Source organism: Schistocerca piceifrons, chromosome 8 (genome assembly GCF_021461385.2).
Source record: "Schistocerca piceifrons isolate TAMUIC-IGC-003096 chromosome 8, iqSchPice1.1, whole genome shotgun sequence".
Classification (NCBI taxonomy): Eukaryota; Metazoa; Arthropoda; class Insecta; order Orthoptera; family Acrididae; genus Schistocerca; species Schistocerca piceifrons.
The window spans coordinates 279,896,161-279,920,879 of NC_060145.1; the positions used below are offsets into that span (position 1 = coordinate 279,896,161).

General features: G+C 41.0%; 1 protein-coding gene across 1 annotated transcript in view; it reads right to left on the bottom strand.

Moving 5' to 3' along the window:
• LOC124711575 (cubilin-like) overlaps positions 1–24,719 on the bottom strand; it is a gene marked incomplete in the record, with an annotated part of 644,865 nt that overhangs the window by 344,446 nt on the left and 275,700 nt on the right. The window contains 2 exon segments of the mRNA XM_047241722.1: positions 943–1,151; positions 23,165–23,323. Of these exon segments, the coding sequence (XP_047097678.1) occupies positions 943–1,151; positions 23,165–23,323 (368 nt within the window).

Sequence of the window (24,719 nt, forward strand, 5' to 3'; positions counted from 1 at the left end):
CTTCCAGCTCCACTCCCTCCAAAACCTCAAAATTCGAATCAACACAATCTGGCACCACAACACCCTAATTCAGTAGTTAACCTTTCCTAAAAAAGGTCTTTAAATATGTCTGCTTGTTTCTGTATATGTGTGGATGGATATGTGTGTGTGTGTGCGAGTGTATACCCGTCCTTTTTTCCCCCTAAGGTAAGTCTTTCCGCTCCCGGGATTGGAATGACTCCTTACCCTCTCCCTTAAAACCCACATCCTTTCGTCTTTCCCTCTCCTTCCCTCTTTCCTGATGAGGCAACAGTTTGTTGCGAAAGCTTGAATTTTGTGTGTATGTTTGTGTGCCTGTCGACCTGCCAGCACTTTCATTTGGTAAGTCACTACATCTTTGTTTTTAGATATATTTTTCCTACGTGGAATGTTTCCCTCTAGTGTCACAAACTCAATTTTTTTTATAAATATTTCCGGGCTACACATATTTAGTGCGCTAAAATGTCTTTTAGAGTAATTACTGCATTTATTTGAAAATGAAAGTTTCGCTGTTTCCTAGCTAGTTGAAAGACAATCCTCAGCGATCGCAAATATGTTGAGCTTCTATAAGAATCTGGTGTTCAATACAGCATTACTATACTGTGCAAAAGATTTATCCTGTATAGGACTTGCCATGATAGCATCTCCATCTGCTTCTAATGTATTTAGTAAGAATATGTATTTATCCTATCTTAGCCTCCATTTGCCTTTTACTGGCATCAATTCAGTCTGTGCTTCACCTTGGGAGTATTCTGCCACTGTGGTTTACATGGAGTATGTCCATTATCAAAGCAAGTAAACATACTTAAGTGCAATCAAAAACCCCAGTCTCAATAATATACATCCAATAAATTTCTGAACAATATTATATGTCTCCAAAATTCAACTTTTACAGAAAGTTTCAAAGCCCATGAACATACAAACCATAAGAAATTCATTCCGGTCACAGCCAGTTCCATGGACACCAGCAGGTATATCAAAACGATCAAAAGTAACAGATACATTCCTGCCAGCTGGTACTGTTACATTCCACTGGCATACAACGCTACTTGCCCAATTGTCGGACACTATAACTGGAATTTGTGGATTGTATTCCAGAACACCAGACGGCAATTCCAAAGAACCTCCACAGTCTGTAAATGGATAAAATGACTACTGAAACATATAGTATACAATTTAACCATAAAGCTAGACCTTTAAATATACAGTGTAATACAAACAAATAAGAATTCAATAACAATTATTAAATTTTACATTGATCTTATATGTCAACTAAAAATTTAATAAGAGTATGCTACGTTTTTTATGCATCATCTAAGTAAAAAATGTTCTCAACCCACAGTAAAGAAATGGGAGGAGAAAAGGAAAAGAAGCATATAAAGAAGAAAGGAATAAGTGAGAGAAAACATGAAACATATTCTGCAGCATTTATAGATATCAGTGTTTAATCAGCACTATAATCAGTTGTTATTATTAACTGGTTCTAGGGGATTAAGGAATCAAACTATGTCATCAGTCCCTCATTCATGAAATAAGTTTGCAGAGACCAGAAGTACTTGCCATGATACTGTCTGGTATCATGCTCTATGGAGAATAATATGACAGATGTTTCAAAAATGGAGCAAGCCTCAAAACAAAAAATGGATCTAAGGTAGATGACATCAAAATGGGCAAGGATTACTATTTGGAACATTAAATTTAAAGTAAAGTGCAAGGGCTTGTTGACATTAAGGAAAGACAAAAAACAAATATTTTAGGGGTGGCAGAACAAAGTGAAGTGGTGGAGGAAGTTGTCACTGAGAAATTGGTTTAGACTGTGCCACATAGGCAGTGAGGAAGACATTAAAAATGGAACAGTAACAGTTGTGTGAGATGGACTGAAAGGAAAAATAATCAGAACAAATGAGAGAACAATAAAAACCAAAATATCATTGAAGGGGAAAACAGTAATGCTATTACAAGTGTATGCCGTTTACCCCTTATTGGATGCACATAAGAGGAAAAAGAGGGGTTTCAAGAAGAATTTCAGCCACAGAGGACTGAACAAAACACAAATTTAATGAGATCCAACTGCACAAGTTAGTTTAGAGAGACATAGATAGAAAAATGTACATGGAGCCAATTGCAGGGAAAGCAGAAACAACAAAGATGAAAGATCATTGGAATTAAGCAAAAGGAATGGATTGACAATTGGAAAAACACGGTTTGATGAGAGACAGAGGTTTAAGGTAATACTGTATAGTAGTGACTTGTCTACAAAAATTAGTAGTTAATTATATGTTAGTATATGATAAAATAATGAGAAACGTAACAGACATCAAGGTAATACCACCAGATAGCTAAAATAGTGACTATCAACTGTTAGTCATGAACATCAGAGATGAAGGAGAATAAATGAATAGAAAATCAAGGGTGAACCAGAGTGTGGAATCTAAAAGAAGCAGAGTTGATGAACAATATCAGACGAAAAGAAAAAATAAAATCCTGATAGGTGAGCTGCAAACTGTAGAAGAAAAAAGGAGGGGTTCTAAGAGGGTAGATGTAGAAACAGCAGAGGAGGTGCATAGAAGAAATGGTAACAGGAAGAGATACAAGTAAATAACTTAGTGGAATTTTGAAATTAAAGAAGCAGTATTGGTTTCAACAAAGGACATCACAAGCAACTGAACAAAGGAAAATATAAATGAAGAAAGAGAAAGAGAGAAAAAATGTTTGAAGAAAAGAGAAAGTGAATGGGAAAATGGATCATGATGACTGAACAGAATAGTAAAGGTATAATATAATACTGCATGGAATTATTAGAAACAGGAAAAGAAGAATGTCAGAAAACATAAAAATGGTTGACAAGAATGGGAAAGAGGTGGAGAAGGAGAAAGACCTCAAACAGCTGTGGAAGAAACATTGATGATTTGCTGAATACAGACAGAGAAGAAGAAGAATATAGAGATATTTTGCAGATATTTGAAAGCTAAGGGTATGCCCAACCATTCACCATGTTTTGAAGGTACATGCCTTCATCATCAGAAGTATTTTCATATAAGAATCTTCATTACATGAAAAATATTTACAAACGTTCATCCATTTGAAGTGTTCACAGAAGTGCCATCATTTCATAAAGGTGCAAGGTAAGAACACACATAAAATACAATAAAAATTTCATAGTCTTTCCATCATAAAAAAGTCATTTTCTTAAAAGATAGTCCATCGTCAAATGAGCTTCTGAAAAATAAATATGTATATGCTAACTGTGCTGACAGGAATAAATACCACCAAATGATTAGTTTAATGTAAGTCACAGTTGCAAAATACTGACACAAATTATTTACATGAGAGTGGAAAGACTGGTAGAGGCTGACCTCAGGAAAGACCAGTTTAAATTCTGGAGGAATGTAGGAACCCACGAGATAAACCCAAATTTTATCAGTTGATGCTGAGGGAATTAGGTTAGGAAATGAGACACTTAAAATGGTAAGCGGATTTTGCTATATGGGCAGTAAAATAACTGACAGTGGCCACAGTAGAGAGGGAATAAAATGCAGAATGGCAATAACAAGCGAATCTTTCCTGGGGAAAAAAATTATTCATTACTTCAAATATAATTTTAAATGTTAAGAAGCCTTTTCTGATGGTATTTGTCTGGAATGTAGCATTGTATATAAGTGAAATACGGATGATCAGACAAGAAGAGAATACCGGTAGATGCTTTTTAAGTGTGGTGCTACAGAAGAATGCTGAATGTTAGATGAGCACAATGAATAATGTTGTGATACTGAATCCAATTGGTGAAAAATTTTTATGGCAAAATCTAATTAAAATATGATATTGGTTGACTGGATGCATCCTGAGGCACAGAGGAATTGCCATCTGGGTAACTGAGGGAAGAGTAGGGTAAAAACTGTAGAGGGAGACCATGCCTTGTAGAATCCATAGCTGTGCAGGGATGAAGAGGTTCACTGAGGACAGGTTAGCATGAAGAGCTGCAAGAAACCAGTCCTCAGGCTGGAGGCCACCGCCACGACCAACAAGAACAACAACAATAACGTGCTAACTGTGTAAATGGGATTTGAAATTCATGAGTGTGGCCTTTCCTTCCTCCACAAAAACAGATCTGGATGCAATGCAACTGAACACTTTTTATACACAGCTGAGAATTTGAAAACATTCCCACCAGGGATCACAGGTATCAAATATTCGCTATGAAATTAAGAGGAGTGCAAATCATCACATGAAGTAGGTGGTTAAGGCACCCACGCTACTGACAGAACAGGTATTAAATGTACCTAATACAGATAAAATAAAAATTATAACAATTTCACACAATTTTTAAGACAGTTGTTCACATACTCTGTATCATGCTCATTTAATATATTTGAATTTTTTGTGCTATACTCCATAATCTCCAACTGTTCCAGAGGATACATTTTCCTAGTTTTACACTCAGGTGACAAAAGTTATGGAACTGTGTTGGACTTCCTACTGCCTGGCATGGCGCAGCAACTCAATGTGACTAGGACTCAACAAGTCGTTGGAAGGCCTCTACAGAAATATTGAGCCATGCTGCTTCTACAGCTGTCCATAATCGTGAGAAAGTTCACAAACTAACCTCTCAATTATGTCCCACAAATGTTTGATGGGATGGTCAAATCATTTGCTCAATTTATTCAGAATGTTCTTCAAACCAATCACAAATATTTTTGTGTGTGATGAATATGTTCTAGAAAAAGCCTGTACTGTGTCCAGCAATGCAAGTGTTCATACACGGACAGCAAAGATCACTCACACATCATTGGCTGACCGCAGATCTGGCGTGCACCAGAGATTATCTTGGACGAGCTGGTCATTAGAGGAGCAACCGGCAGCCACAAGATTCTCTATTTAAATTGTTAAGAAATAATAGTAGCACCCTACATGTACCTGTGCTAATGGTTCAACTATGATATATTGAAGGGGGTTTGTGTCAGTCACTATTGAGGAGCTGATGAGATAGTGAGCCTGAGTCAGTAAAATGACATATTGTTACTACATATGAGTTAGGATTCATTTACTAGTGTCGTGGTTGTTCCCTACCTGAAGCAAATTGTCTCATTTTTTAGTCCGTGTGAAATTTTCTGCATTTTTGTTGAAAAGTATCCGAAGTTTTTCTTGGGCTAAGTTGTGTCTGAAAAGCAAAGTTTGAAGAATGCAGTAACTGATGTAGGGCATGATGAGAATAATCATTTCCTGAATTTTGTAGGAGTTGGGCTCTTCATGTTTTGTGTGTCAGTTAATGAAAGGTCAAGTGATTTTAAGTTGGTGCAGGTTTAGTCAAGAGTGGCTTGTATGCTGTGTCCATATTTGATAGCAGAATTCATGAGTCTTTATAATATGATGAGAGTAAAGTTTTGACTTCAATAACTTTGTCTGAATTGGTCTGTGTTATGTTGCCTATGATATTACTGCATACAACAGTGGATTTGGGTATTGCAAATGGTTAAGGGAGGTTTACGAGGGCACACTCTGGGGTAATTAAATGTAAGCCGTGAGTCTCGTACAGTTTCCCTTATGGAGGACATAGTGATAGACATCCCTGGGGTTGTGAAGCAGCTGAAGGGGTTGAAAATAAATTCCAATTCGGTTTTACAGAGAGTACTCTACTGCATTGTCTCCTTACTTAGTTTGCATTTATGGCAAATCTCTTCCCCATCGTAAAGTCCTGAGCGACTGGAAAAAAGCACAGGTGACGCCTGTATATAAGAAGGGTAGAAGGACAGATCCTCAAAATTACAGACCAATATCCTTAACATCGGTCTGTTGCAGGATTCTCGAACATATTCTCAGTTTGAATATAATGAATTTCCTTGAGACAGAGAAGTTGCTATCCATGCATCAGCACGGCTTTAGAAAGCATTGCTCCTGTGAAACGCAACTCGCCCTTTTTTCACATGATATCTTGCAAACCACGGATGAAGGGTGTCAGATGGATGCCATATTCCTAGACTTCCAGAGAGCGTTTGACTCGGTGCCCCACTGCAGACTCCTAACTAAGGTACGAGCATATGGGATTGATTCCCAAATATGTGAGTGGCTCGAAGACTTCTTAAGTAATAGAACCCAGTACGTTGTCCTCGATGGTGAGTGTTCATCGGAGGTGAGGGTATCATCTGGAGTGCCCCAGGTCTGCTGTTGTTTTCTATCTACATAAATGATCTTTTGGATAGGGTGGATAGCAATGTGTGGCTGTTTGCTGATGATGCTGTGGTGTACGGGAAGGTGTCGTCGTTGAGTGATTGTAGGAGGATACAAGATGACTTGGACAGGATTTGTGATTGGTGTAAAGAATGGCAGCTAACTCTAAATATACATAAATGTAAATTAATGCGGATGAATAGGAAAAAGAATCCCATAATGTTTGAATACTCCACTAGTAGTGTAGCACTTGACACAGTCACATTGATTAAATATTTGGGTGTAACACTGCAGAGCGATATGAAGTGGGACAAGCATGTAATGGCAGTTGTGGGGAAGGCGGATAGTCGTCTTGGGTTCATTGGTAGAATTTTGGGAAGACGTGGTTCATCTGTAAAGGAGACTGCTTAAAAACACTAATACGACCTATTCTTGAGTACTGCTCGAGCATTTGGGATCCCTATCAGTTTGGATTGAGGGAGAACATAGAAGCAGTTCAGAGGTGGGCTGCTAGATTTGTTATTGGTAGGTTTGATCATCACATGAGTGTTATGGAAATGCTTCAGGAACTCGGGTGGGAGTCTCTAGATTAAAGGAGGCATTGTTTTCGTGAATCGCTACTGAGGAAATTTAGAGAACCAGCATTTGAGGCTGACTGGAGTACAATTTTACTGCCGCCAACTTATATTTCATGGAAAGACCACAAAGATAAGATAAGAGAGATTAGAGCTCATACAGAGGCATATAGGCAGTCATTTTTCCCTCGTTCTGTTTGGGAGTGGAACAGGGAGAGAAGATGCTAGTTGTGGTACAAGGTACCCTCCGCCACGCACCGTATGGTGGATTGTGGAGTATGTATGTAGATGTAGTACTGAGTTGTACTACAAGGTAGTAACATTATTGTGTATGCAGAGTAATTTCTTATCGAGCATTATTCCTAAAGTACAGAAACATGGATCAGTGGTGAATTATTACACAGTGTATTTTGCCCATATTTATTATTAGTGACATAACCATTGAGACCACATTGCCCGGTAGCGTTCTCGCTTCCCACGCCCCAGGTTCCCGGGTTCGATTCCCGGCGTGGTCAGGGATTTTCTCTGCCTCGTGATGACTGGGTGTTGTGTGATGTCCTTAGGTTAGTTAGGTTTAAGTAGTTCTAAGTTCTAGGGGACTAATGACCATAGATGTTAAGTCCCATAGTGCTCAGAGCCATTTGAACCATTTGAACCACATTGCCCTACTTGAACCATTCCAAAATGGAAATTCCAACTGCTACCATTATTTCTGTAGTAAAAGTGATGAGTGACAAAGTCGAGATATAAAAACATGGTGCCACCTATGATTTACTTTGATTCTATTTTTCATCTCGCTTAGTGTGAAGATATTTGTTGTTTGCAGTCACTCATTCATGATCAATGTTTGGTCATTGTAAAGCATTTACATTTAAAGAGGAAGAAAAATAAATTTTGGTCCTCAAGTTATCATTTACCCATGATAAACTTTCAAAAACTAATTGTAAAAAAAGAAAGATTTTAAAAAGAAAAGTAAAAGTTATAGTAATGTAAGGAAAGCAAAAGTTATTGTAGTGTAAGTATGCTCAAGTCAATGATAAGATGTTGGCAACTGAACTGAGAATAGCTGAAACCAAAGATGGTCATTTTCAAAGGCTAGCATCTTATAGCTTAAGACGTTAAAACAGTTTCAGAAGAAGTTGGCATTGGAACATTGCAATTAATTAAATGCTAATGCGAAACTGTTCTCCCTTAAGTCAACGTAAATGTTCAGCTGCAACTACCAAGTATTCTTTTTCTAAATCACCATCGTTGAAATGGTGCAAGGGCTTAAAGTAGTGCAGTTTTGTGACTCATCCCAAAGGCTCACTCAGTGAAGTTGTTTTTCCTCTTTTTCTTCCTCTTCAGAGACCTTTCTTCATATTTTCTATTTCCATATTCTTAACATGTTAAGATATGTAGTGCCTTTGTAAACTGAACTTCTTGTAAGTGACAGCACATTAAAATACACTAAACAGTATTTGAACCCATCTTTTTACATAAAATGGTAAGATTCCTCACACTCCAGATTGAAGTCCAAAGACATCAATGTCACACGGCAGCAACCCGCCAGCACCGCTTGCCGCATGTCATCGAAGTGACTACAACTTAAAAGACTTATGACTGGCAACCAGTCTACCAGACGGGAGGTCATCGCCACATGATATTTCATTTCAGCACTGCTTGCAGATGGCACTGCTGTCAAAACAGCCCTCCTCATATTTCACAACTGGCACTTCTCTCATGCCCGTTACGAGCAAATACTACACACGATTTCCCTCACTCCCCACCAGTCCGCAACTGCTGCTCACAAGCAAGAGTGTGAGCAGGCACAAGTGCTCAAAATCAGTGAACTTTTAAATCTTGATCTACATAATGCTTGTAGTAAAAGACTAAAGTACTGGATGTTCCCACATTGGTGAAAATTTTCTTTCAAAATGTGTGGTTAATAGAAATATGTGCTACTCTTCAAGAATTGGAACCAATAGCCAGTCCAACATTTTGGGTGGAGAACTTATTGTTGAAAGAAAAGTAGTTGTAGTTAAGAAACAACTGTAATATCCAATCAGTACAACAATTTCTTGCTGAGACAGTCACTTGGGTTTCAGTACACTGGCTCAAATTACTACAGTGGTCCCATACAGGATGAATTGGAAAAGGGAAAATAGCTAATGTGGACAGAAGTGGAGGAGGCACTAAATAAGGACAAGTACATGAACTAAGTGTAAAAGTAATCAAAAAAGCAGAAGAAGTGCTCCACCGTAGCTCTACAGGGTTATTAGAGCTATATGGAAGGATATGATAACTCCAGAAGACAGGAAGAAGGAAGTAATAGGATGGGTGTTAAATGGATGTAGAAAACTACATGCTTTAGGACAGGGAGTTCCACAGTACATCTCAAAGTTTCAGAAACTGATGGCGTTCCTTCATTTAGTGAAACCATATGACACAACACCCACAAGAACAGTTTGGGGGCACTAAGAAGGAAACACACTGAGAAACTATATATAGGTTAAAGGAGTTGTACCAAGAATGTATAAGTTGTACGTAAGTGGGACAACTGAGCATAAAGTGCTAAAATGGATAATAGGCTGAAACACCGAAAGGCACTGCCACTGTTACTTTTCATAGTGGTAACTGATGATACGAGGGCTATCCACAAAGTACATTACGTTTTGGAATTAAAAATAAATAAAGTATTGGATTTTTTTTATTAAATACAGATGGAAGCCACACTTAAATACTACTTTTCTACATAGTTGCCATTTAAATTAAGGCACTTATTGTAGCGATGGGCGAGCTTGGAAATTCCTTCGTCGTAAAATTCGGCCGCCTGCGCCTTCAACCACGTGGTTACCTCTTCTTGAAGCTGTGCGTCATCATCAAAATGCTGCATAGCCAACCACTTCTTCATTGCTGGGAATAAGTGGAAGTCGCTTGGTGCCAGGTCGGGACTGTACGGCGGATGAGGAAACAACTCCCACTTCAAAGATTCGAGAACTTCACAAGTGGCATTTGCTGTGTGGGCCCGGGCGTTCTCGTGAAATCAGCAAGATCTTTGAGCCCAACTTTCCCCTGCGCTTGTTTTGTATTGCTCTTCTGGGGTTGTGCAGAGTTTGGCAATACCTTTGAGAGTTTATTTTAGTGCCCCTTTCCAGGAAATCCACAAAAATCACACCTTTTCTGTCCCAAAAGAAGGCGCAGGCGGCCGAATTCTACAACGACGGAATTTCCAAGCTTGTCCATCGCTACAATAAGTGCCTTAATTTAAATGGCAACTATGTAGAAAAGTAGTATTTAAGTGTGGCTTTCATCTGTATATAATAAAAACAATTTCCAATACTTTATTTATTTTTAATTCCAAAACGTAATGTACTTTGTGGATAGCCCTCGTATAATGACAATATGTGGCAAGAGAGATTAGAAACAGGATGACAGAAATGTTGTTTGCTAATTGCTTGATGGTATCTGAGAATAATGACAAGAAAGTACAGAAGCAATTACACATTTGGGAAGCAGTTGCCAAGAATATGACCCAAACTGTAATATAAAGAATTGGTGAGTAGGTGATCACAACAAGAAAGAAAGGGAGGGACTTAGTGGCATTGGGCGAGAAGCAATTGAAAACAGTAGAGAGTTTCCAGTACCTAAGAGCATAACACAGAATAAAGGAAGTAATGACCAGGATATAACTGAATAGGCAAGGCAGGCTGATAGTGTTATGAAGTGTGTGAGAGAAATGATATGGAAGAAAGAATCCGTCATAGAAGAAGACGATGCATTCCGTTCTGTCCTGTCCTACCAAATACGTTACACGCCAATTTTGATGTATACTACAGAAACATGAACCATGGATGGTAAAGGAAAAAAGTAAAGTGCAAGCAAGTGAGATTAAGTTTTTGAAATGCCATATAGGTGCCACAAAAATGGAAAATATGATACAAGAATGGACAAAGGTAGATGTCAGAATCTCAGGTTTCGTCTGCAGCAAGAAGCACTCCACTGCCATCCATACGTTTGACTTCAACATTGTCCCAACATTGTCCCCCCAAGAGATGTGACTAAAATGAGCTAGTCGATAGCATCTTTTACAACTGATAGAATAGATATGAGAAAGAGATACAGGGAACATTAATAGTAACAGTTAAAAGCAATTACATATCACCTTATGGTTCTTGTAGTGTATGCAGCCCTGGTCTCCTGGATAATCAGACATTCCTGTTTCCAATAGGACATTTGTGCCCTGTGGGTTGTTGGTTCTTGGCCAATGGGTGGTCCTCCTTCAGAGACTGTCGCACAGCTCGCTAGTACATCCCGTGTTTGGGTTCACTGCTGATTACAATCTTTCTGTTTACAGGCTTAAAGTGAACAGGCACCATCGGAAACCACCATCATTGCATCATTGTGCACAGCCAGCACATTAAGCAACTACACCAGCACTGCCTGCTTTTGTCAGCAGGTAATGTGGTCACAAAGAGCCCTTAGATATTCCTCTGCCTGCAGTGTATTTAAGCCATGGTACTATGTTCTGCAGGCAGTTACAGTCAGCTCTGGTCCAGGCCACTTGCACAAGGTGCTTATGGCTTCCCAAGTGTTAGAGTTTCAACCAAGTACAAATCACAATGCTACATCACCCAGCAGCTATCAGCCACCTTCTGGGATACTCTGTGCTACTGTGCAGTTGTGATTACTGAACTGATGTTTCTTTACATTTTCAGCAGTACTTAGCTTTCTGCTGTTACTGTCTCACGCGCGACCTTTTGTGGAAACATCATTCTTCATCATGCTGTTCACTATCATCATACCATGCCACACCAGCAATAAACACTATGCTGTTTGAACTTTGCTCTTGGTTATACTATAGATTTGCATCACAATATTGGGCTCGAACATTGCTACTAACACAGCATTGCCTTTGGCTATCACTTTCCTGGGGTTGCAGTCTGTGCTGTCTTATGTTTGGATCAATAAACAAGTTAACAGTTTAGTATTCACTTTTAGTGTTTGTTACAATAGTTTGTGAGGCCTCTCTTCTGCAGTTATGGTTTTACAAGTAATATCATAACTACTCCATCTTTTGAGAATGTATAATTTGTACACACCCACAAAAAATCGAATAACTCCCTTATTACCAGCAAACACAATTGTTGTTGTAGTCATTAGTTGAAACACTGGTTTCATGCAGCTGTCCACACTAGTCTCTTATGTGTGAGTCTTTTCATCTTTGCATTAATGTTGCATATTACATATACACTGAAGACCCAAAGCAACTGGTACACCTGACTAATATCATGTAGCCCTTCCCCCGAGAATACAGAAGTGCCGCAAAAGGTGTGGCATAGACTTGACTAATGTCTGAATTAGTGCTGGAGGGAACTGAAACCATGAATGCTGCAGGGCTGTCCATAAATCTGTAACAGCACGAGGGGATGGAGATCTCTTCTGAACAGCATGTCGCAAGGCATCCCAGATGTGCTCAATAATGTTCATGTCTGGGAAGTTTGGAGGCCAGAGGAAGTGTTTAAACTCAGAAGAGAGTTCCTGGAGTCACTCTGTAGCAATTCTGGACATGTGGGATGTCGCATTGTCCTGCTGGAATTGCCCAAGTCCATTGGAATGCACAATGGACATGAAAGGATGCAGAGGATCAGACAGGATGTTACATACATGTCGCCTGCAGAGTGGTATTGAGACATATCAGAGGTCCCATATCACTCCAACTACACATACACAAGTGTCATTACATTTATGTCTGGTGAGGGCACAGCCAGCATATAAAAAACAGAATCTCTGCCCAACTGGCATGAGAGAAACTAGCTGGCTAGTTTAAGATCGATAAGCAATTAGCTCACTCTCATTCTCAGTGAGTCAGCTGTTCTAGATGATGACACTATACTTTCTGATTCTGTGAATAACAATGTGGACTCCTCTTATTATTGTGCAAGTTGACTATGCTTGCATGTGAGATGGTTAGAATGAAGTTATGCTTAAGAGGCTATCAATTTTTATACTTATTCATATTTGGCAATAAATTTCACTTTCAGTTAACATTACATCTGAACAGTTGATGCTCTTATGACATTTCAAGGTAAACTGCCCTTTAGAGATCTAATTCAAAGCTGCACACTCAAACTTGCTTCTGCAGTATCGACTGCCATCTGCTCTGTTGCACTTTAAAATATGTGCACAGTGAGTCAGTGACTTATGCCACATTTCCTACAGCTGCCACTGCTGCATAAGGGTGCTGCCACCAATGCTTACGTCGCTGCCAATGATATGCAAGCATCCCCTCTCCAGAACTCTAGCAGTGGGTCTGCTTAAGTTCAAACATCAAAGCACAGAGCCCATTTTGTGTGTTTGTCATTTCATAACATTTACAGACTTTCATACTGGTAAGGCTTGTCATCTATGGAGTAGTCATTGTATTGAAGATTGACTGAATTGTAAACCTTTGTAACACTGCACTTACAGGAAACAACGTTGTGTGTTACTTTTACTACTTGATAACTAATCATAGAATAAATTAATACCTGAATTCTCTGTCCACAATCTGTATTCTCTGTCTATTAATTGCATCTGTTCCTCACTCCTGTATCCACTAAAAAGCCACAAAGCACACAAAGGAAGTTACAAAAGTTTCATCGAGTAGATTTTGCTTTATTGGTTATTCCACATTTTGTCAAAATATGTTAGACTCCAGCTCACTGGGTTGTTCTGCTACTGCTTTAAAGTTAAGTGAATTTTCTTTTCAAATGACTCCCCACCATAAATTCAATATCTACAAAACTACATATCATTACATCACTGTAGAAAAAATGGTGCTGTAAATAAAATGATACAAGGTAATTTCATTTTTATGCACAATATTTTGAAAGCTGAACCAGTTGTCTTCTTCAGGTGCTGCAAGCTGTGCCATTATGTGTACCATTACCTGGATTCCATCTGCTGCCCACAATGCCCTTTGATGCTTGCCTGTTGTTTACAGTCTGCACAGTTATTCTTTGGAACATATATTTCCTCTGAATGATGATTGGCAGTATGCTCTTAATAAACTGACTGAGAGATCCAAACCTTGCTTACTCTGCAACATCCATCTTTTTGTTTTGGTTATCCTGACATATTTATTTCAATAGATTCCTCAATTATGTTGTCCCAGAAGCTTGACATTCATAATATGATAGCAGTTCAATTATATTTCACCTCATGATTATACTTGCAGCAGTGAGAGATGGCTAATTTCCTTGACTGTTTTAGTTGGGTGTGTCCTTGATGTTCTTTGCATTTCTTCTTGAATGTTCTAATTGTCTGCCTCATGTAAAGACATGCTATACCAGAAAAAAATTCAATAAAAAACCAGCTTTGAGACTCCTAGATTATATACACTGATCAGCTAGAACAATACGACCACCTACTACCCAATAGCTGGTATGGCCACTTTTGGCATGGATAACAGTGCTGATGCATCATGGAATAGAAACAGTGAGGCCTTGATAATGTCGCTGGAGGGAGTTGACACCACATCTACACATACACACACACAAGTCACCTATTTCCCTTAAATTCTGGGGGAAAGGGGAGGGAGGGGGGTGGCAAGGGGGCAATAAACTCTAATGTCACATTCAATCGCATTCTAGATTTTGGATGTGTTTGATCAGGTTCAGATCTGGTAAGTAGGGGGGACAGCAAATCAACTGGAATTCACCACCGTGTTCCTCCAACAACTCCATCAAACTCCTGTCCTGTGACATGGTGCATTATCTTGTTGAATAATGGACTGACATCGGGAAATACGATCGTCACATAGGGTGCATGTGGTCTGCAACCAGTGCACATGCTCCTTAGTTAACATGGTGCCTTGCATAAGCTCCACTGGACCCATGGATGCACATGCGAATGTTCTCCAGAGTGTAATGGAGCTTGTCTCCATCTCGCAGTACACATATCAAGAAGCTGTTTTCCTGAAAGACGATGGATTCTCGCTCTCCCATCAGCATGATGAAGAAGATATCAGGACTCATCAGACCATGCAGTGCTTTGCCACTGTGCCAATATCCAATGCCAATGGTCATGTGCCCACTTTAGTTGTAACTGCTGATGCTGTGGTGTCAATATTGGCACATGCGTGGGTCATTGGCTGTGGAGGCACCTTGCCAGGAGTGTGTAAGTGCACTGTGTTTCAGGCACACTTATACTCTGTCCAGCATTAAAGCCTGATGTTAATTTCAGCACAGCTCACCACCTGTTCTGTTTCACTAGTCTGCACAGTCTACTACATCAGCCATCCGTAATGAGGGATGGCTGCTCAACCCCACAACATCTGGGTGTGATTTCACTATGGCTTTGCCGTATATTGACGACACTCACCACGACACTCCTCAAACACCAGACACGTTGTACAATTTCTGAAATGCTTGTGCCAAGCACACAATCTGCCCTCATTCAAACTCAGATAGATTGCACACCTTCCCACCCACAGACAGCAAGCTCCCTGATAGTACATACACAGCTCATGTGTCTGACTAGCAGTCATTCCTCACCAGGTGACACTGCTATCACCTGGGCATGTTTATATCAATAATAGATTGGTGACCATAATGTTCTGGCTGATCAGTGTACATTATAAAACGTTTTATGCTTGTTGATGGGAGTAAAATACATTAGGTGCCACATTTCTGCAGGAGTCAACCAATGTTTCCAGACTTTGTCCAGCATAAGCCAGATAAGAGATTCTTAGCTTTGCTTTCTCTTTCTCAGTGTCAGCCTCATTCTCATAAATTGTTTATCTTGACTGCAACACCAACTCTTTTGCAGAAGTATTCATCCCTTAGGAGCACTAGTCTTAGGTGCTGTAATCCTTTGATATGGCCCTCCTTGTCGTACAGAATTCAAGCACTATGCAGTAGGGATTCAAGAATTTCTGTGTAAATTCTAGAACCACTCAGCCTTCTACTATCTTGAACACATGATAGTCTAGATATGAGTGTGGGATGGTAAAATCCTACCTACTGCACGTCACGTCTGTATGTGAAGAAGGTGGATGCAGCAGTCGAACGGCTCTGCAAGTATCCGTCAGCCAATCCATAGATGTGTTAGTGTGTGTCTAAGGAAGAGCCACGAAGTTTATATGCAACTCTGTGTGTATTGTGTCACTGACTATTGTTATGTGAAACAAGAACAACTGAAAAAATGTCTCTTATAGAGTCTTCATCCGGCCTTGTTAGAGGCAAGACCTGTTTTATGATTCATGTGAAGTAGAGTCATGGTTATTAAGCAAGCTCTTTTATAAATGTAATTAAATTTGTTTCTGACATTGGACAGAATGAATGACTTACTGGAAGCTGTACATGTATGTGGAAAGTAAGAATTTTATTCTATATGGAGTTCAAATATACCACATGAAATGTAAAGTTTGCAGATCTACTTATTTCACAAGTAGAGAGAGAGGCTTAAATATTCCCATACCTACATCATTCTACGGAGATGAAGTCAAGAGAGTTTTCCAGCAGCCAGCAAAGAAGATCGGCTGCGAATCTCAAGTAAGTCACCTTGTATAAACCAAGAGGGAAGTTTGTATGTCTACTTCTCACTTTAAATCAGCGTCAAAAACGTTAGAATGCACCAGACTCATCAGTATGAAATTTCTTAGTGACAGATGATGATGGCTTGAGGTGTGGAGACAGACGTCAGTAAGTGCAGGTTTTCTATATACATTTTGACTCAGGGATCTGTCCATTTTTCTCTTGACTAAAATTTCAAGGAAAGGTAGCTGGTCTTCTTTTTTCAACACCTAGCATTAATTTTATATTAAAATGGATAGAGCATAAATATACCAAGAACTCTTCAAGTTTTTTCATTCCATATAAGCACACCACAAATGTGTCGTACACATATTGATAGAAACTGTTAGCTTGAACTCAACAGATTCTACTGTTGTGACAGTGCCACGACATTTAACAGTGCCGCCACAACAGTATGCGCAAACAGCGATAGAGGCGCTCCGCAACTCGGCTGAGCGCGGGAGTGCCACCTAGCTATGAACGGCGCCGGCCGCATGTCACGGCACAGCAGTTGAATAAGAGATACTGAGTTGTTATCATGTAACGAGCTATTGTTTCTAAGTGAGTGTGTTTGAATATCCACGCAATTATTGGTGATTAAAGGTTATAACACTTTTTGGTGACGAGGTTGGATATTTTCACTGCATTGTGGATTTGCGTGTTCGTGACGGGGCAGACATGGAACAGCTTATGCAAGCTGACGGCTGTTATTCAGGCACAACAAACACAGATGACGGCTACTATTCAGGCTTTGATGACATCGCTTACTCATCGTCTGTCTTCCTCTTCTCCGTCTCCATTCCCTCCTTATGACGAGGCCGCTGAAGATTGGGAGGATTATGAGAAGCGTTTGTGGCAACACTTCTTGGCTTTCGGCGTTGTCGACGCTCCTATGTGTAAGTCGTTATTTCTATCTTGGATTTCCCCACGGATCTATCAGCTGCTATCTCAGTTAGCCCCTCTGCGGGAACCTGCCTCTCTGTCCTTCCAAGAAATGTGTGACTTATTGTCTAACTATTACCGAAAAAACACCCACGTCATTGCCGCCCGTGTGGCGTTCTACCAGTGTCGTAAACAGCCCCATCAATCTTACCGGGCTTGGGCGGTGGAACTACACGGTCTGAGTAGGAAATGTCAGTTTGTCACGGACACTCATCATGAGTCTTATGCTGATTCAATGGTTAGGGATGCTATTCTATGGCTTGCTCCTGATAAAGAAGTTCGGCAACATGCCCTACAACTGCCAAACCCGTCGTTGTCGGAAGTTATAAGCATCGCTCAATCCTTTGAAGTGTTTCACGCTGCTGGTGCGCAAATAGACGCGTGGTGTGATGTAGGCGCTGTACAGTCAACTTTCGACACGGACAATTTGCCTGTTTCACAGGAGAACGAAGATGTGGTGGCGGTTCACTCGCGTAAACAACGTCACGTTGGGCCGCAACGCTTGCAGCGGAAACAGCAACTACAGAAGCAGGTTCGTTCCGCACTTCCTTCTTGTCCACGTTGTTTCGTACAGCATGACAGGGCCGCGTGTCCAAAACGTTGGGCCACGTGTAATTCATGTAGGAAAAAAGGCCACATTGCTTCTGTGTGTCAGTCCCCTAAAGTTCCTGTCGACGAGGACGAGACATCGGACATGGATGTTAACTGTGTGCTTTCTCAAACAAATAAGTTGTTTGTTACTGTTCGTGTTCTGGATAAAGACATTCGCATGCAAGTGGACACTGGCTCTGCAGTAACTCTCATTAATTCTCGCATATATTTGGAGTTGGGCTCCCCTCCCTTGTCTCCAGTTACGCAAAATCTGAGAACTTATAATAAACAGAAAATTCCTATCATTGGCCAGTTTGATGCTTCCACTGCCTACAAGTCTGTTGTTAGGCCCCTCACGTTTTATGTGGTGGATCATGCGGGCACTGAAAACCTGTTCGGTTATGATGCTTTCCAGTTGTTCGGGTTCTCCATTGATGATGATGTGCACCTCATATCTGAGGATATTCCGTATCAACAGCTGGATGGATTGTGTTGTGAATTTTCGTCCGTGTTCTCTGCTGGTCTGGGTTGTGCCAAGGATTTTGAAGCCCACATTACTCTTAAACCTACAGCTCGCCTAAGTTTTTCCAGGTACACCCTATTCCGGTGGCGTTGCGTGCACCTGTCAACGCTGAGATAGACAGGTTAACAGCTTCAGGGATTCTCCCTCCTGTTACCTCCAGCGAATGGGCATTGCCAATCGTGGTGGTTTCTAAACCAAATGGGAGTCTGCGATTGTGTGGTGATTTTACAGCCACTGTCAATGCTCAGAGCCTCATTGACACTTATCCTCTTCCCCGTCATGAGGAGTTATTTGCCAAGCTCGCTGGAGGCCAGTTCTTTTCCAAACCTGATTTATCGGAGGCGTACCATCAGTTGCTGTTGGATGCTTCTTCCAAGGAATTTTTCATCATCAACACTCCTTGTGGGTTGTATCAGTACCAGCGGTTACCATTTGGCGTCACTAGCACGCCGGCCATTTTTCAGCAGTTTTTGGAACAGCTCACGGCTTCCGTTCCCGGCTGCATAAACTATCTGGATGACATTGTTGTCACGGGGGCCTCCACTGAGGAGCACCTTCGCAATTTGCGTTCACTGTTTCGGGTTTTGCATTCGGCTGGGTTGAGGTGCAATCTGGACAAGTCACAGTTCTTCCAACCCTCCATTGTGTATCTTGGTTTCCACTTGTCCCGTGAGGGTATACGTCCTCTACGTCAGCACGTTGCGGCCATTAACGCTCTACCCCGGCCATCTACGGTCAAAGAACTTCAGGCATTTCTAGGCAAGATTGCTTATTATCACAAATTCATTCCATCCGTGGTGGCGGTAGCTCATCCTCTGCATCAACTGTTGCGCAAAAACGTCCCTTTCTGTTGGTCCGACGAGTGTGAGCAGGCTTTTGTCCACCTGAAGGCTCATTTGCAGTCGGCACCTTGTCTTGCCACATTCCGTCCGGGTCAGCACTTGGTTCTGGCGACTGACGCGTCACAGTATGGCCTAGGGGCTGTTCTCGCCCATCGGTATGAGGATGGGTCGGAACAACCCATTGTCTATGCTTCCAAAACCCTCAACGATGCACAACGGCGTTACTCTCAAATCGAAAAGGAGGTGCTCGCTATCATTTATGCTCTAAAAAAGTTCAGCGTTTTTTTGTATGGTTCTAAGTTTCACCTCATCACCGACCACAAGCCGCTGGTCTCTCTGTTCAGCCCATCGGCGTCACTTCCGGATAAGGCAGCTCACCGCCTGCAACGTTGGGCCTTATACTTGTCTCGTTTTCAATATGAGATTCACTATCGCCCCACGGCCCAGCACGCCAATGCTGACACATTGTCGCGATTGCCGATGGGCCCCGACCCGGTTTTCGATCATGATGAACAACTCTGTTTCCACATTGATGAGGAAGAACGTCGTGCGGTCGAGGGTTTTCCACTTACAGGTTTGCAGGTCGCGTCGGCTACTGCGCGGGACCCGGTCCTGTGTCAGGTGATCGGTTTTGTTCAACGGGGTTGGCCAGACAGGACCAAGGGCCGGGCATCGGATCCCCTTCGCAACTACCATGCCTTGCGCCTTCGTCTGTCGGTTCGTGATGGTGTTGTTCTTCTGGCCACGGATGGCGCATCTCCACGGGTCGTGGTGCCAGCCTCTCTTTGCAAAGATGTTCTCAAACTGTTGCATGAAGGCCATTGAGGTGTTTCTCGGACTAAGTCCCTGGCCCGCAGGCACGTTTATTGGCCCGGTATTAATTCGGACATCGCCCACATGGTTGCTGCATCTGGTCAGTGTGCTCAACAACTGGCTGCACCTCGTACTATGCCCTCTCCATGGCCTGGTCCGGTGCAGCCATGGGAACGGGTGCACACTGACTTTGCCTGCCCCTTCCTCGGTACTTATTGGCTACTGTTGATTGTCGCCTTCTCGAAGTTTCCGTTTGTTGTTCGATGTCCGTCGCCCACCACTGCGGCGATGACGCTGGCTTTGTCCAAAATCTTCGTGCTAGAAGGTCTTCCATCCATGATCGTCACGGACAATGGCCCTCAGTTCTCCTCGCAGGCCTTCCGTGATTTTTGTACTGGACAAGGTATTCATCATGTTACAGCACCGCCCTTTCATCCGCAATCGAATGGGGAGGTCGAGCACCTTGTACGCACTTTCAAAAGCCAGATTAAAAAAATCCTTAGTGATTTTTCCACAGATGACGCTCTGCTGCAATTTCTGAGTTCTTATCGCTTCACGCCTCTGGGTGATCGCAGCCCTGCTGAACTCTTGCATGGCCGCCAACCGCGCACTCTACTGCACCTGCTTCACCCTGTCAGGCCTTGTGCTGTGTCCCCTAGCGTGGGAGAATACTTGGTGGGCGCCGACGTGTGGGCACGAGGGTGTGGATCACGCCCTAAATGGATTCCAGGTGTGGTCTAGGCTCTTCGCGGCCGCCGGCTTTGTGAAATATGTACGGACGACGGCATGGTTGTTCGCCATTACAACCAGATGTGCCCACGAGTGGTGGCCACGCTTGTGCCACCGCCCCTTCCTTCGCCTCCACCAGCCCGAGAAGCCAATCCTGTCGCTGCTGCCGATCTACCGTACGTGTTGATGCAGCCGACGTTGCTACCGCTTCCGAGTATGCCGGAACCGGCCCCAGTCGCGACGCCGCTTTCTCTGGGACCCATCTCGCTGGAGCACATGCCCAGGTCCACGACACCTATGGATGCTGCACCGGAGTTTTCACCCATCATCTCGTCCAGGAGGCACGTTACACGCACCAGCTTCCGTCCTGGACATTTTCGACCATACTCTCGTATCTCTCCGCGGGATCTTCTCGGGGCCTCACAAGAGGCCATGGATGTCTCCACACTGTCCATGTCTCCAAGGAAGTGAGTGTTTTTGTTTTTCAAGGGGGGAAAAGTGTTGTGACAGTGCCACGACATTTAACAGTGCTGCCACGACAGTACGCGCAAACGGCGATAGAGGCGCTCCGCAACTCGGCTGAGCGCGGGAGCGCCACCTAGCTTCGAACGGCGCCGGCCGCATGTCACGGCACGGCAGTTGAATAAGAGATACTGAGTTGTTATCATGTAACGAGCTATTGTTTCTAAGTGAGTGTGTTTGAATATCCACGCAATTATTGGTGATTAAAGGTTATAACATCTACAGAATTTGCTTAATGTTCTGTGTATAGATTTTCTATGACACCATGACAGACAATAATGGACTACCATTGATAAGTCATCGGTTTCCATTAAACGAGAAATAATTTGATGTGAGAACATGCTTAAAATGTTTAGTGAAAAAAGTCATTAAACTTTCCCTTAATTAGTTTAGAGCATTTAGAATACTGAACTATTATAACGATGGAAACCAAATCAAAAATGACCATAATATCCATATCACAGAGCTGCAACTGACTTAGGCAGTGTACAAAGTGAGCAGAATGGTAAATGTCATGTTCACACGTCCCCACATATTTTTTGAGAACACATTTCAGATATTTGGCAACCAATATGCATGCACACAATTATTAAAAATTTGATATTAGAGGAATGCCTTCCTTGTGTATGGTAGGAAGCCCAACAGTCATGTTGGCACAACTAATTGCGTTCTAAGACTTTTAATGATGTTATGTGGCTAGTAGGACACACTGAGCAGATCATTATCCTCCTCTTGATTTATTGATAGAATCATGTATATTTTTCTGTAAGCAATGTCATTAAAAAAAAAAAGGTGAAAAATCTTCTTCTATGTGCTACATGCTCTTTCTTGAAGATGATAGATCTTAAGGTTTGTGTTTTAGTAAGTGTTCTGCAAGCATCAAGGTGAATGTCTTCTGCTGCTTCCAGTGGAGGGATCCTGCAACATGCTATGTAAAACTGGTCCTATCTGCTATTTGTAGTACTTTTGGAGCAGGTACAAAAATTAGCCATTTAGCAAAGATCTTCACTTCACCCTTGTCAGTGAGATTAATTACTCTGCTGTCCCCTGGTTCTTATCTCAAACTTTTCTGCACTACTTTTGTGTAACATCTAGCATTCATCGGGTGTCATGAATTCTCTCTCATACTAGTGACAGGCTTACAGGATTCATAATACTATTGACTGCTGGTATGTTAATACTACGTTTGATTTTGCCAACATAGTTAGTTTTTCATCCTGACTTCTTTTTAGGAAGATAGGTGTTCTTAGAAGCCACTCTTTCTTATAACAGAGCTTACCCAGATCCTCCCCTCATAATTAAGTGATGTAATCTCTCAATTTTTCTCAGAGTGATTAATGGTGCTATAGTGCTTTTTCGTATGTCCAGCCATGTTGTTGATTCCATTTTCCTACATAATATTTTGACAACCAACCCAGTTGTCTTCTTCAGGTGCTGCAAACTGTGTGGTTATGTATACCAGCTGCCTGGACCCCACTAGAGACTTCTTCTTAAGATGCTGTGAGCTATCGTACTATGTGCACTCACTGCCTAGACTCCAACCAGACTGGTTGGACATCGAAACATTGTACAGAAAATGGAATCAACAACCTGATTGAACACTTAAAGGCACAGCATTAAGTGACTAACTAATTAGTCATGTCCTAAGACAGAAGGAAAACACATACAGGATGACAGAACCTGGGATGTGAAAGACTTGTACTATTAAGAATGACAGCTGTACAAAACCCTTTGATACACAGAGTCTCACAGAGAGTGTGAAGAAATTGTACTATGCACTAAACTAGTCATGGAGCACATAACTTAAACAAAAATGTACCCAACAGCACAAATTAAAATTAATATTAGTTACATACTAAGAGATATATATCAGAAATGGAAAATGATTGTAGGAACATTGGTACATACCTCTATAGACAGTAGCTGAAAAACCAGCGTGTTCACGTGACCTGTAATCTGCGTGGAAGACAACTTTAACAAGGCTGGAACCATGGATGTATCCAAGAGATGATGCATTGCTTAAACAAGTCTCTACCAGAAGAGTCCAGTCTTGTGTTCCAAGTTTTCCTGTCATGAAAAAATTTGTTTGAATGCCAATCTATCAATATTTTCATTACAGTTTACACTTATATACTTCAAGCTTTTTATATCATAAAATCACACATGGCCAGACTGCAGCACTTGTGAATTATCAGCATTTCCTTGGTGAATAATGCTTGCAGTTTGATTAATATGTTGCAGTGTATTAGTTCTGCATTCAACAGTATCAGTGTTTCATATCTGCTCCAGATCAGATCAATTTACAGATACAGTGTTTGTTTACTTCATGATTTAATCTTGAAGGTTGAAAGGTTTATGCTAAGTATATTAATTCAAGCCCCAGAGCTATTTATTTACCCAATTGTATTCACTACATTTCTTCCACGGAGATACCGAAAAGATCCCTCTATACCTCTGTGTACTGATGTTGCATGTTGCATGTATGAGATTTAGGAAGTCCCATTTTAAATGCATTTTGTTTTTTTTTTTAGCAAAATGAACAAAATTAATTGCTTCTTTCCTATTACAGGAGAGATCTAAATTATCTGTCACAACCAACCAATGCAATTTTTTTAAAATTATGTGCCAATAATTATTTCTTTAACTTCTTTGTCCCAGGTTCCAGTTACAGTATGTAACACAAGAAAGAACAGTCAGGAGGATGTCAGTCTTCTTGTCAGACTTCTGTTTCAACATAAAAAAGTTCAGACATTTTCTCTAACAATTTAACTTTTGATGTGATGTTAATTAATATTTGTCTGATGTGTTTTGTTGAATTTTCCCTATACTCTGAATTCTTGTGATATGCTGGCAAAGTAACTTTGTAGTTACAGGAATTATCAAAAAATCAAAATGACTGCATATTATTTCATAAATTAAAATTCCTACAAATAAAATTACAAAATTGGCAATGTTCAGATAGAAACTGAAAGTTTGTCAAAGAATAATATGATCTAGTAATTACAGAAATGAACAACTGATTCATGACAGTACACATGCAAAACCCACTTCAACAATCACTTCCTAAACATATCAAAGATCGCTGATATATCTTACACAACTTTGTGTTGATAATGGTACTGAGCTGTGCTTTAAAGCTTGAATGTCTTTCCACTAGGGTAATCAATATATGAGGAAGCTTGCTTCTGATGACCAAAATTGGTCAAAATAAATCAAATAATAGGTAACATACAGCTGTTTATCTGTACATTAATAATAGAGACACTCTATTTTAACAGTCAGCACAAAAAAGAAAAAATCTTTGCATTACCAGTATTTGTGAGAATCAGTACTTCATAATTTTGAGCAATTTGACATTATTCCTACTCTTTCCAGAGAATTCAGGAAAATAATTGTCTCTCTTAAACTTAAGAAATCTCTCTGTTGATAATGTTTCAAACAAAATATCTACTTCCCAAGACAT